Raw genomic sequence first — 13,049 nt, 5'->3', positions numbered from 1 at the left:
TTTGTCTTTTTGTGACCGGTAAGGGGATCGCAACCCTTGGCGACACGCCGGCACCGCGCTCAGCCAGTGAGCGCACTGGCCATCCCTATATAGGATCCGAACCCGCGGCGCACGCCGCTGCGCTCCCGAGCGCGGCACTCTCCCGAGTGCGCCACAGGGCCGGCCCACTCATTGGTTATTTTTTGAGGATGCTAGGGACCACCACATTATTCTGAAAACTGGTGAATGAAGGTAAAGAATCCAGCCTTTCTCTCTGAAGGTACTCAGGAAACCAGTTACTTGATGAGGGAAATTTCTTTAGAGAAGCATTTCAACTAATAAATAAAGAGGGAATGATTGACTTAGAAATATGACCATTTTGCATCCCCTGAGGAAATATGGATCTAGGCAATGGTTATCACCAGCAGTGTGAGACCATCAGGAAAAAGCTGATGAGGAACTTTATAATGGATAGACCAGGGTGATAACAACTAAAAGAGAGACAATCATGCATTATCTGCCTCCTGGTGTGTACTTCCACGTGTGAAGTATTCTTCCCCAAGAACTGAATCTGATCAAATCTGTAGATTCAGCGGCCAGCTTATGAGCGGCATGGTTGACAGAATGGAACATGTTAAAAGACACGCGAAAGTGCAATTGGCAAAATTCAGCCTCCGGGAAACTCTCTAGGACAAAGAGCCTGATTTCTTTCACAAGTAAATTGCCAGGGAAAAAAAGAAGAGTAACTTATATATTAAAGGAGACTTCAGGGACATATCAGTCTGATGCAGTATGTGGACCTTGTTTGGATTCTGATTCGAACAAATGAACTGTAAAAAAATTTTTTAAGACAGTTGGGGAAATTATGACACTAACTGGATATTTCATAATATTAAGGAATGATTAATTTTTTTAGGTGTGATATATATAAAATATAAAATCTATTTTCTTTTAGAGGTATGTACTGAACTATTTACAGATGAAAATGTATAATGTCTAGGTTTTGCTTTAAAGTAGTCTAGTGAGGGAGAAAGTGGGTGGGAGATTAGTTGAAATAAGATTGGCTGGGGCCGGCCCGTGGCTCACTCGGGAGAGTGCGGTGCTGATAACACCAAGGCCCCGGGTTCGGATCCCATATACGGATGGCCGGTTCGCTCACTGGCTGAGTGTGGTGCTGACAACACCAAGTCAAGGGTTAAGATCCCCTTACCGGTCATCTTTTAAAAAAAAAAAAAAAAAAAAAAAAAAAGAAATAAGATTGGCTGTGAGTTGATAATTGTTGAAGCTGAGCACTGGGTACGTGAAGTTTATTATACTGTTCTCTCTATTTGATACATGTTAGAAATTTGTCCTTGTAAGTGGGAAAATTATTTTGATAGGACTTTCTATTTTTTTTTTTTTTTTTTTTTTTAAATTTTATTTTGTCGATATACATTGTAGCTGATTAATGCTCCCCATCACCAAAACCTCCCTCCCTTCTCCCTCCCCCCCTCCCCCCCAACCATGTCCTTTCTGTTTGTTTGTTGTATCAACTTCAAATAATTGTGGTTGTTATATCTTCTTCCCCCCCCCCGTTTGTGTGTGTATGTGTGTATGTGTGTGTGTGAATTTATATATTAATTTTTAGCTCCCACCAATAAGTGAGAACATGTGGTATTTCTCTTTCTGTGCCTGACTTGTTTCACTTAATATAATTCTCTCGAGGTCCATCCATGTTGTTGCAAATGGCAGTATTTCATTCGTTTTTATAGCTGAGTAGTATTCCATTGTGTAGATGTACCACATTTTCCGTATCCACTCATCTGATGCTGGGCATTTGGGCTGGTTCCAACTCTTGGCTATTGTAAAGAGTGCTGCGATGAACATTGGGGAACAGGTATACCTTCGACTTGATGATTTCCATTCCTCTGGGTATATTCCCAACAGTGGGATGGCTGGGTCGTATGGTAGATCTATTTGCAATTGTTTAAGGAACCTCCATACCATTTTCCATAGAGGCTGCACCATTTTGCAGTCCCACCAACAATGTATGAGAGTTCCTTTTTCTCCGCAGCCTCGCCAGCATTTATCGTTCATAGTCTTTTGGATTTTAGCCATCCTAACTGGGGTTAGATGGTATCTCAATGTGGTTTTGATTTGCATTTCCCGGATGCTGAGTGATGTTGAACATTTTTTCATATGTCTGTTGGCCATTTGGATATCTTCCTTAGAGAAATGCCTACTTAGCTCTTTTGCCCATTTTTTAATTGGGTTGCTTGTTTTCTTCTTGTAAAGTTGTTTGAGTTCCTTATATATTCTGGATATTAATCCTTTGTCAGATGTATATTTTGCAAATATTTTCTCCCACTCTGTTGGTTGTCTTTTAACTCTTTTAATTGTTTCTTTTGCTGTGCAGAAGCTTTTTAGTTTGATATAATCCCATTTGTTTATTTCTCCTTTGGTTGCCCGTGCTTTTGGGGTCGTATTCATGAAATCTGTGCCCAGTCCTATTTCCTGAAGTGTTTCCCCTATGTTTTCTTTAAGAAGTTTTATTGTCTCAGGGTGTATATTTAAATCCTTAATCCATTTTGAGTTGATTTTAGTATACGGTGAGAGGTATGGATCTAGTTTCATTCTCCTGCATATCGATATCCAGTTATCCCAGCACCACTTGCTGAAGAGGCAGTCCCTTCCCCAGTGAATAGGCTTGGTGCCTTTGTCAAAGATCAGATGGCAGTAAGTGTGTGGGTTGATTTCTGGATTCTCTATTCTATTCCATTGGTCAGTGTGTCTGTTTTTATGCCAGTACCATACTGTTTTGGTTATTATAGCTTTGTAGTATAGCTTAAAGTCAGGTAGTGTTATGCCTCCAGCTTTATTTTTTTTGCTGAGCATTGCTTTGGCTATTCGTGGTCTTTTATTCTTCCATATAAATGTCTGAATAGTTTTTTCCATTTCTGAGAAAAATGTCTTTGGAATTTTGATGGGGATTGCATTGAATTTGTATATCACTTTGGGTAGTATGGACATTTTCACTATGTTGATTCTTCCAATCCAAGAGCATGGAATATCTTTCCATCTTCTTGTATCCTCTCTAATTTCTCTCAGCAGTGGTTTGTAGTTCTCATTATAGAGATTTTTCACCTCCTTGGTTAACTCAATTCCTAGGTATTTTATTTTTTCGGTGGCTATTGTAAATGGGCAGGCTTTCTTGATTTCTCCTTCTGCATGTTCACTATTGGAGAAAAGAAATGCTACTGATTTTTGTGTGTTGATTTTGTATCCTGCTACTGTGCTGAAATCATTTATCAATTCCAACAGTTTTTTTGTAGAGGTTTTAGGCTGTTCGATATATAGGATCATGTCATCTGCAAACAGGGACAGTTTGACTTCATCTTTTCCAATCTGGATGCCCTTTATTTCCTTCTCTTCTCTGATTGCTCTGGCTAGTACTTCCAACACTATGTTGAATAGGAGTGGTGAGAGTGGGCATCCTTGTCTGGTGCCTGTTCTTAAAGGAAAAGCTTTCAGCTTTTCCCCATTCAGGATGATATTGGCAGTGGGTTTGTCATATATGGCTTTAATTATGTTGAGATACTTTCCCTCTATACCTAACTTATAGAGGGTCTTTGTCATGAATGAGTGCTGAACTTTATCAAATGCTTTTTCAGCATCTATAGAGATGATCATATGGTCCTTGTGTTTGAGTTTATTAATATGGTGTATCACATTTATTGATTTGCGTATGTTGAACCAACCTTGCATCCCTGGGATGAATCCCACTTGATCGTGATGAATAATTTTTCGTATGTGTTGCTGTATTCTGTTTGCTAGTATTTTAGTGAGGATTTTTGCATCTATATTCATCAAGGATATCGGCCTGTAGTTTTCTTTTTTGGTTATATCTTTACCTGGTTTTGGTATCAGGATGATGTTTGCTTCATAGAATGAGTTTGGGAGATTTGCGTCCGTTTCAATCTTTTGGAATAGTTTGTAAAGAATCGGTGTCAATTCCTCTTTGAATGTTTGGTAAAATTCTGCTGTGAATCCATCTGGTCCTGGGCTTTTCTTTGTTGGGAGCCTTCTGATAACAGCTTCAATCTCCTTTATTGTTATTGGTCTGTTCAAATTTTCTACGTCTTCACGGTTCAGTTTTGGGAGCTTGTGTGTGTCCAGAAATTTATCCATTTCCTCCAGATTTTCAAATTTGTTGGCGTATAGTTGTTTATAGTAGTCTCGAATGATTCCTTGTATTTCAGATGAATCAGTTGTAATATCGCCTTTTTCATTTCTAATTTTTGTTATTTGAGTCTTCTCTCTTCTTTTTTTTGTTAGCCATGCTAATGGTTTGTCAATTTTATTTATCTTTTCAAAAAACCAACTTTTTGATTCGTTGATCTTTTGAATTGTTTTTTGGTTTTCAATTTCATTCAGTTCTGCTCTGATCTTAATGATTTCTTTCCGTCTGCTAACTTTAGGATTGGATTGTTCTTGTTTTTCTAGTTCTTTAAGGTGAAGTGTTAGGTTGTTCACTTGCCATCTTTCCATTCTTCTGAAGTGAGCATTTAATGCAATAAATTTTCCCCTCAATACTGCTTTTGCAGTATCGCACAGGTTTTGGTATGATGTATCATTGTTTTCATTAGTTTCAATAAACTTTTTGATTTCCTGCTTGATTTCTTCTTGGACCCATATGTCATTAAGTAGAATGCTGTTTAATTTCCATGTGTTTGTATAGTTTCCAGAGTTTTGTTTGTTATTAATTTCTAGTTTTAATCCATTGTGGTCTGAGAAGATACATGGGATAATTCCAATTTTTTTGAATTTATTGAGACTTGATTTGTGACCTAATATGTGATCTATCCTGGAGAATGATCCATGTGCTGATGAGAAGAATGAATATTCTGAGGTTGTTGGGTGGAATGTTCTGTAGATATCTGCCAATTCCAATTGGTCTAGAGTCTTGTTTAGATCTTGTGTTTCTCTACTGATTCTTTGCCTAGATGATCTGTCTAATATTGACAGTGGAGTGTTCAGGTCCCCTGCTATTATGGTATTAGTGTCTATTTCCTTCTTTAGGTCTAATAGAGTTTGTTTTATAAATCTGGCTGCTCCAACATTGGGTGCGTACATATTTATGATTGTTATGTCTTCTTGATGGATCAGTCCTTTTATCATTAAGTAGTGTCCCTCATTGTCTCTTTTTATGGTTTTTAGTTTAAAGTCTATTTTGTCAGATATAAGAATAGCCACTCCAGCTCGTTTTTCTTTTCTGTTTGCATGGTAAATCTTTTTCCATCCTTTCACTCTTAGTCTGTGTGAATCTTTATGGGTGAGGTGGGTCTCTTGAAGGCAGCATATAGTTGGGTCCTGCTTTTTGATCCAGTCAGCCAGTCTGTGTCTTTTAATTGGGGAATTTAAGCCTTTAACATTAAGAGTTGTTATTGAAAGGTGTTGATTTATTCCTAGCATTTTATTGGTTGTTTGGTTGTCTTAGGTGTCTTTTGTTCCTTGCTTTCTGATTTACTGTTTGGTTTCTTTGTTTGTTGGTTCCTTAGGTTGTAGATAGTGTTTTTGTTAGCTTGTTTTCTCTTCATGAATGCCATTTTTATTGTACTAGCGGGTTTAGATTTTTCTTAGGTTTTTATGGCAGTGGTAGTTATTTTTCAGGAACCAAACCCAGTACTCCCTTGAGGATTTCTTGTAAGGGTGGTCTTGTGGTAGTGAACTCCCGCAGTTTTTGTTTGTCTGAGAAATATACTATTTGCCCCTCATTTCGGAAGGATAGCCTTGCAGGGTAGAGTATTCTTGGCTGGCAATCTTTGTCTTTTAGTATTTTGAAAATATCATCCCATTCCTTTCTAGCTTTTAGGGTTTGTGATGAAAAGTCTGACGTTAACCTGATTGGGGCTCCCTTATAGGTGATTTGACGCTTCTCTCTTGCAGCTTTTAAGATTCTCTCTTTGTCTCTGAGTTTTGCCAATTTGACTATGACATGTCTTGGAGAAGGCCTTTTTGGGTTGAATACGTTTGGAGATCGTTGAGCTTCCTGGATCTGAAGATCTGTGATTTTTCCTATACCTGGGAAGTTTTCTGCCACTATTTTGTTGAATATGTTTTCAATGGAATCTCCATTTTCCTCCCCTTCTGGAATACCCCTGACTCGGATATTTGAGCGCTTGAGGTTGTCTGATATCTCTCTCAGATTTTCTTCCATGTCCTTGATTCTTTTTTCTTTCTTTTTGTCTGCTTGTGTTATTTCAAACAGCCCATCTTCAAGTTCAGAGGTTCTCTCTTCAACTTCGACAAGCCTGCTGGTTAAACTCTCCGTTGTGTTTTTTATTTCGCTGAATAACTTCTTCAGTTCAGCAAGTTCTGCTACATTTTTTTTCAGGACATTGATTTCCTTGTATATTTCCTCTTTCAGATCCTGTATACTTTTCCTCATTTCATCATGATGTCTAGCTGAGTTTTCTTGTATCTCATTCAGTTTCCTTAGAATTATCACTCGAAATTCCTTGTCAGTTATTTCAAGGGCTTCTTGTTCTATAGGATCTAGAGTATGAGATTTATTAACTTTTGGTGGTGTACTTTCTTGATTTTTTGTATTTCTGGTGTCTTTTTTTTGGTGTTTATTCATTGTGGCAGGGGGTTTCACAGTCCACCGGTTTAAGACTAATGACTAACTAGGATGTTGCTGTGGTTGCCAATTTGGTATGGCTCCCGCCGTGACTGCTCAGTTGGCCTCTAGTGTCTTGTGTGTGTGGTTGCCTCGGGTCTTGGGCTTCTCCGGTGATCCACCTTTCTGGTCAGCTTGTACTCTGCTGGGCTGGTGGATCACATACCACAGGGTGTGTGATCTCTGTTGAGCTTTCACTTTCTGTACAGGACTTCTCCCCGTTCCGTGTGCTCTGGCCCAGGCTGTTAGATCGTGCAGTGGCGACCCCACCGGGTGTGTGGTTTCTGTCGAGTCTCCGCCTCCCTGGCCGCACGTCTCCCCCCTCTGTGCACACTGTGCTGGGTTGGGGCGTGTCTTCTGCACCCCTCGTCTATCAGCTGGGCCTTCAAGACCCTGCTCAGCACCGCCTCGCCCAGGAAGTCTACCAGGTTTCTGCTAGGCACAGACGACCGGTCTCTCTGGGTGCCTTTGTAGCACTGTGTAGATCTTTCTCGGGTCTTGTTCACCTTTGTATCCCCCCGGTATAAACCGAGTCTAGTGCCCGCCTGCAGCCTGCTCTCCGGCAGGTTCAAGCGGACCTGGGAACTCTCCTACCACACTATTCCCAACCAGAAATTCGTTAGGCTTTTTTCCAAACTGGTGGTCACAGAGATGGTATCTGCCTCCCAGTAACAGGAAGTTTACCGGGGCCGGAGTCCAGGGTGTGGTGGAGTGACAGTCGGCCCGCCCGTACTTCCTAGCCCTCCCAAAACTGGTCGGGACGCCCCACACCCCCAGCCCTGCCAGAGAACCGTGGAGGGAGTGGGAGAGGAGGCCGGCCCGCAGGGTCCGGAAAGCCCCGCGCCAGGCCAAGCAAATGGGTTCAGTGGTGGCCGAGCAGGGCGGAGCTGCCCGCACCTGGGAAAATGGAGGCAGCACTGGGGCAGTGAGTGGCCTGGTGGTGCAGGCGGGGAGCCGCGTGGGCATCCACCCCCCGAACAGAGCTGTGCCAGGGATCACTCACAGTGCTGTGCCAGGTCGGGCGCTTGCTCTGTCTCTGGTTTGTTGCCTTCCGTGTTCTCGGCGCTGCCGACTTGGGCTGTTCAGTCGCGGCGCCGCTCGGGCGCTCCCAGGAGTCTTCTTTAATGCCGGCCTGAAACCTCGAATCCTGGATAGGGCAGCTGGCCGCCTTCAGTGCGGCCCCAGCCTCCGGGATCCTGGCTGCATCCACAGCAGCCCTGGCGCCGTGTTCCCTGTTTCGAGACTCGCTTTTGCAGCTAAGAATCAGTTCTTTTCCTGCTCCACACTTCAAAGCTGTTGCCTGTAAATGAGGCAGCCTCTCCTGCCGGGGGCAAAGTGGCGTTGAGCCCCCACGACTGGCCAGCAGCAGCAGTCCTCCCTTAAGAGATGGCCAGAGGAAGGTCCACAAGTTTCCCGGCTGCCTGAGGCCCAGTGGCCACCTTTTCCACCTCAGCTACTCTGCGCCAGCCGCCGCAGCCGCCGCCATCTTGAAACTCCTATCGATAGGACTTTCTAAATTGCTTTTTAGATACTGAAAAAATTGATATTCCCACCAACAGTGTATGAGAATGCCATTTCCACACACCCTTGCCACATTGGGTATTTACATTCTTTTCAAATTTTGTCAATCTGATAGGCAAAATAGTATTTTGTTGTTTTAATATCAAGGCATAGTTTTAATGAAAGGTTTTGTTGTCATTTGCACCTCAAAGGACCCTTCATCTTCTTCAATCTCCAGAAACAATCTGCTTGTTTCATGTTCTGTACAAAAGGAAAGTTGTACTCAGATAGCTTCATGAACCCTGGAATTACAGGGTAGTGTCACTGTTGGCTTAGCATCTTAGTTGATTGCAGTTTCCTTTCAACCAGCACAGTTTTTGTTTCTGGCTGCAACATGGCAGCAGTTGTTAGTTTATTTGGTGACCTGGATAAATATGCTGGATAGAAAATTGTAGTGAGGGTTTTTAACACAGATGGCCGCTTTTTTTTTTTTTTTTCCTTAAAAAGTGTTCCTGCTTGCAATTGTTTTTAGTGGTGGCAAAATCTGTTTGAAGCCTTTTTCTTGTATGAATTTTCTCGTCCTTAAGAAAGGCATCAGTGGTCTCCAGACATAGAAGCATGATCTCCTCTTTGCTTCTGAAAATGAACAGGTGTGACTCCCCACACACTGAGAAGAAAATATGCTGCACTAATAATTGGTCTCAGTAGGAATCAAACAGCATTCTGTTGTGTTTGCTGCTGTCCATTATAATTTCATATTTCCCTTCTCAGATAAATTGTATCCTTAAGTGTATTACATAGTTTCAGAAATAATTACAGAGAGTAGTATTAAGTGGGAAGGAGACAGTATACTATAAGTTTAACACATTCTTTTTCCTTTTGCTTGTTTCATTGGACATGACAAAATGCACAACAAAATAGCTTTGTTTCTTATTTTTTTCCTCTAAGAAAAACAGGCACCCATTGCTTACCTACTTACTGCATGGCCATGACCTCAGGAGCATGTGTGTGGTTGCCTTGTTGCTCTGGTATTCAAGTTGCGGGTGATGTTTACCTTCTCTGCCACCGTCCTTGAGGAAACCGAATTCCTAGGGAACACTGTGAGGTAGTGGGGAAAGCAGTGCAGAGTCCAAGTTAAAATTTCACCTCTGCCACTGAGGAGCTGTGTGATGACCTGGCCTCAAAGGAACTTAAATATAGCACTCAGTAAATGTCAGTTGAATTTGAATTATTTATTCATTTGACAAATTCGTAATGCATGCCCACCGTGTGTTAAGGTTTATTCTGTCTAAAAATAACATCTGATTAGAGGTGGTGATCATCCCTTTCATTTCTTTCCAACAGTAGTTTGCATGATTCTAGTATGTGATCAACCTTTGCTTTAGCATCAGTCCTTAAAGATTCAAGCCTTTCCTTTGCCATAGTCTTCTAGGAGAATTCCAGCATGGAGGAGGTGAAGGTTGTTGGTACTGTTTTAATGTCAGCTTTCTCAGCAGTGGCAAGAAGCCAGCAGTAACCTTGCCAAACCAGAGTCTTTCTAACAGCATCTGTTGGGAAAAAAGTACATTGCAGTTTCACTGGAATAACTCTGACTTGCTGAATTCAGTCTTTCTGGTTGGCTCTGCAAAGAGATGAGAAATTTATGAGGAGTAGAAGTACATATACACTTTGGTTGGTTCAATGTGTGATTACATTCATCACTAATGCTGGCATAAACTTTGAATGGCTTAGAATAAAGGGCAGCATCGTAAACTGTGCTCTGCGATGGGGAGTGGGAATGAAGTTGCCTCCTTGCAAGATCTGGTAAGGAGGCAGATGGGAGGCGGCAAGACGGCTGCGTTGCCAGAGCCTCCTGCTCTTTTCCTTGTGGAGTCTTCACCCTTAATGAGCATTTTATTCTCTTTTTATTGAAGCTGAGGCTGAAGTGTCTCCCACGATTTTGTCCTCCTATGTAAAACTTTCTGAAAGGCCATGAGTTACAGAGATGGAATGTCATGCCAAAGTCTGGGCTCCCAGATTGAATGAGTGCAGGTTGAAACATGCATGTGCTATTTGAGGAAGCTGATTTTATCTGCTTTCCGGAGCCTGAGTGTTTCAAATGTTGGGCAATGGTCTTACGCTGCCATAGCAGGTCAGGCTCTGTAAACACACTCAGTACTGTTTCTTTATAGAGTTTAAGAAGTTCTTAGATTTAGATCCACACAGAAAAAGGATGTTTCTGTGAATAGCAGCAAAGAGTTCCTCTAGGATGCCTGAAAGGATCGATGTCTTTTCCCAGAGGGCCAAAAAGGTTTCCACAAACTAATCATCATTGAACACCTACTGCATGCTCAGCAGTCTTTTGAAGTTGTAGAGGAAGTATATGATGTCTTCTTGGTCCCTAAAGAACTTATGATAATAATAGTCTATTATTAATACTAAGTACTTACTAAATGCCAGGCACTCTACTACTGGCCTTATATACATATTGTTTCATGTAATTCTTGCAACGACCTATGAGATATGTGTTATTGTGCCCATTTTACAGATAATGAAACTGAGATTTAGAGTTTAGTAACTTGCTAAGTATCTGGGCCAGGATTTTACTCCAAATCTGTCTGACTCTAAAGCCCACTGCACATCCCTGGGGTGCAGTTGGAGAAGCAAGATGGACTCACGTGAAAATGCATACTCATCACCAAAGTAGGTGGTGTCTGACGGTGGATACAAGGCTGTGAGGGATAGCTAATGTGTGGGATGTCAGAATCAAGATTCTGTAAGATCTTGGCAGACTGTATAAAAGTAATAAAATGAAATATAATGGAGATAAATGCAAAATCCCCCATTTAAGTGAAAATCAGCCATTTAAGTCTCGAGGAGAGGGAAATGGTTTAATAGCACTCTATGAGGGGAAAAAAGGACTCAGGAATTTTAGTTATCTGCAAGTTCAAGATGGATCTGCAGTAGAACAGTGGCTGTCATAAATGCTAATGCAGTCTGATGCTGTATTCATAAAGATATGGAATCTAGGGAGGAATAAGTGAAAACAACAAGGTGATCAGAAAGCTGTAAGTTTGGTCACATGAGAATAATTGAATCCAGTTGGTTAGAGTGTGGTGTTGTAACATCAAGCTCAAGGGGTTTGATCCCCATACCAGCCAGCTGCCAAAAAAAAAAAAGAAAAAATCGAATGAATTAGGGGTTTTGGGTCTTCAAGTATTTGATTCATGTGGCAGAAGTGTTAGACTCATTCTACCAAAATCCCTAGGCTCCAACCAATGCATGGAAATGTGTACAGGGAGAGCTGGACTCACAGAAACTGTCAGAACTGTTCCAGAATGACTCAGGCCACCTTGCGAGGTAAAGAAATGTTGAAGCAAAGGCTGAGTGATGTTGTCACAGGATGAATTCTGTGGCTGCAGGTGCTCTAGGGGTTCAGAGCAGAGGAGAGTCAGGAGGCATTAGAGATGGTTCCTTGAGAAACTGGAATATGATAGGGTTTAGAAGTTTGGTGAGAAAAAGTAACCAACATATGGGAAGATAAAGAAAAAGAGAGGGACATTTTTAAAAACTTGCTTAATTATTGAATAGGAGGGGTATGTGGCTTTTGAGTATGCCTTATAGTGCTAATTAGGCAGGAGCGATAATATTGAATAAAAGGAATCTAGGGTAGCACATAACCCCACAACACGTATATTACTGGAGGCAAGAGAACATTTTTGGTTTTTTTTAGGATGACCTGTAAGGGGATCTTAACCCTTGACTTGGTGTTGTCAGCACCATGCTCTCCCAAATGAGCCACGGGCCAGCCCATAAGAGAACTTTTTAAGGTGCCATTTATTTTCTGCCAGTATATTTGATAAGATAGCATTAACCTAATACATGACCCAAACCTCATCTTATTTGCAGGAGACTGACTTCAGCATGATGAAATAAATAGGCATCTCTTTCATTCTTACTTAAAAACCTCCGCCTCTCTGAAGTGTTTCAAAGGAGAGCTGTTAGCCATTGAACTGTACCAAGCACATGTTGTATTGCCTGCTTAGTTTTAAAAGTGATGTGGTTGGAGATAGGTCAAATCATTAGCCCCCTATGTCATCACCACCCTGAAGAGGCAGGAGGGACCCCACCCCAGGTTTAGTTCAGATGTAGAGACTCACACACACCCCCCACGAGGCTATGAAAAGGTTTGTTGCTTACATATTTGAAGTCTCTGGGGAGACAGGGCAAGCCTCTCCAGCAGCTGTGAAATGGCTTGGAGAGCTAGGAAAGCAGACTGGGTTTTATTGAGTTCGAGGAGTGGGGTCAGGATGCAGGTGGTCAGGGCCTTGCTGGTTGTGAATCTCCCATGGGTGCCAAATTGGGGAGCACCTGGGCTTTCTTATCAGCCTGCCCAGATGTGGGGCAGAAGCAGCAGAGGGAAGGCCAAGGTTTTAAGCAGTCAGACATCAAAATGAAGTCAGACTCCTCCTTATGTTGTATAGATAAAGATCTTTTCCCCAGGGCTTTGAAGGGAGCTGGTGTGAAGAGTACATCCCACCCAAACCTTGTACTTTGTGTGTGCGTGTGCACCAGCTAACTAAAAGCACGTGTCTGCTCACGTCATGCCGTGAACTCTTGTCCAGGCCTCGTTGCCAGTGCATAACCAGGTGCTGCCTTCAATTGAGAGTGTGGATGGTTCCGACCCTTTGGCAACTCTGCAGACGCCTATAGGTAGACTGGAGGCAAAAGAGGAAGAGGAGGAGGAGGAGGAGGAGGAGGAGGAGGAGGATACAGAGGAGGATGAGGAGGAGGACGGTGAAGACACAGATCTGGATGACTGGGAGCCAGACCCACCCCGACCCTTCGACCCACACGACTTATGTAAGTGGGGCCCCGGACTCTGCAGAGGAAGCGCTGTGCCCTTTCTTGTGAGTGCATGTATGTGTGAGAG

The 13,049-nt window shown here is 42.2% G+C and overlaps 1 protein-coding gene across 4 annotated transcripts in view; it reads left to right on the top strand.

The window, feature by feature from the left end:
• PRDM10 (PR/SET domain 10) overlaps positions 1–13,049 on the top strand; it is a 97,146-nt gene that overhangs the window by 41,495 nt on the left and 42,602 nt on the right. For all 4 annotated transcript variants that reach the window (XM_063093360.1, XM_063093362.1, XM_063093359.1 and 1 more), the window contains exon 5: positions 12,742–12,979. In XM_063093360.1, coding sequence (XP_062949430.1) covers positions 12,742–12,979 — 238 coding nt within the window. The remainder of the gene's footprint in view (positions 1–12,741; positions 12,980–13,049) is intronic.

This window comes from Cynocephalus volans, chromosome 4, assembly GCF_027409185.1.
Source record: "Cynocephalus volans isolate mCynVol1 chromosome 4, mCynVol1.pri, whole genome shotgun sequence".
Classification (NCBI taxonomy): domain Eukaryota; kingdom Metazoa; phylum Chordata; class Mammalia; order Dermoptera; family Cynocephalidae; genus Cynocephalus; species Cynocephalus volans.
Note: the sequence above shows the minus strand (reverse complement) of the source record. Positions and strands in the feature narration are given on the sequence as shown.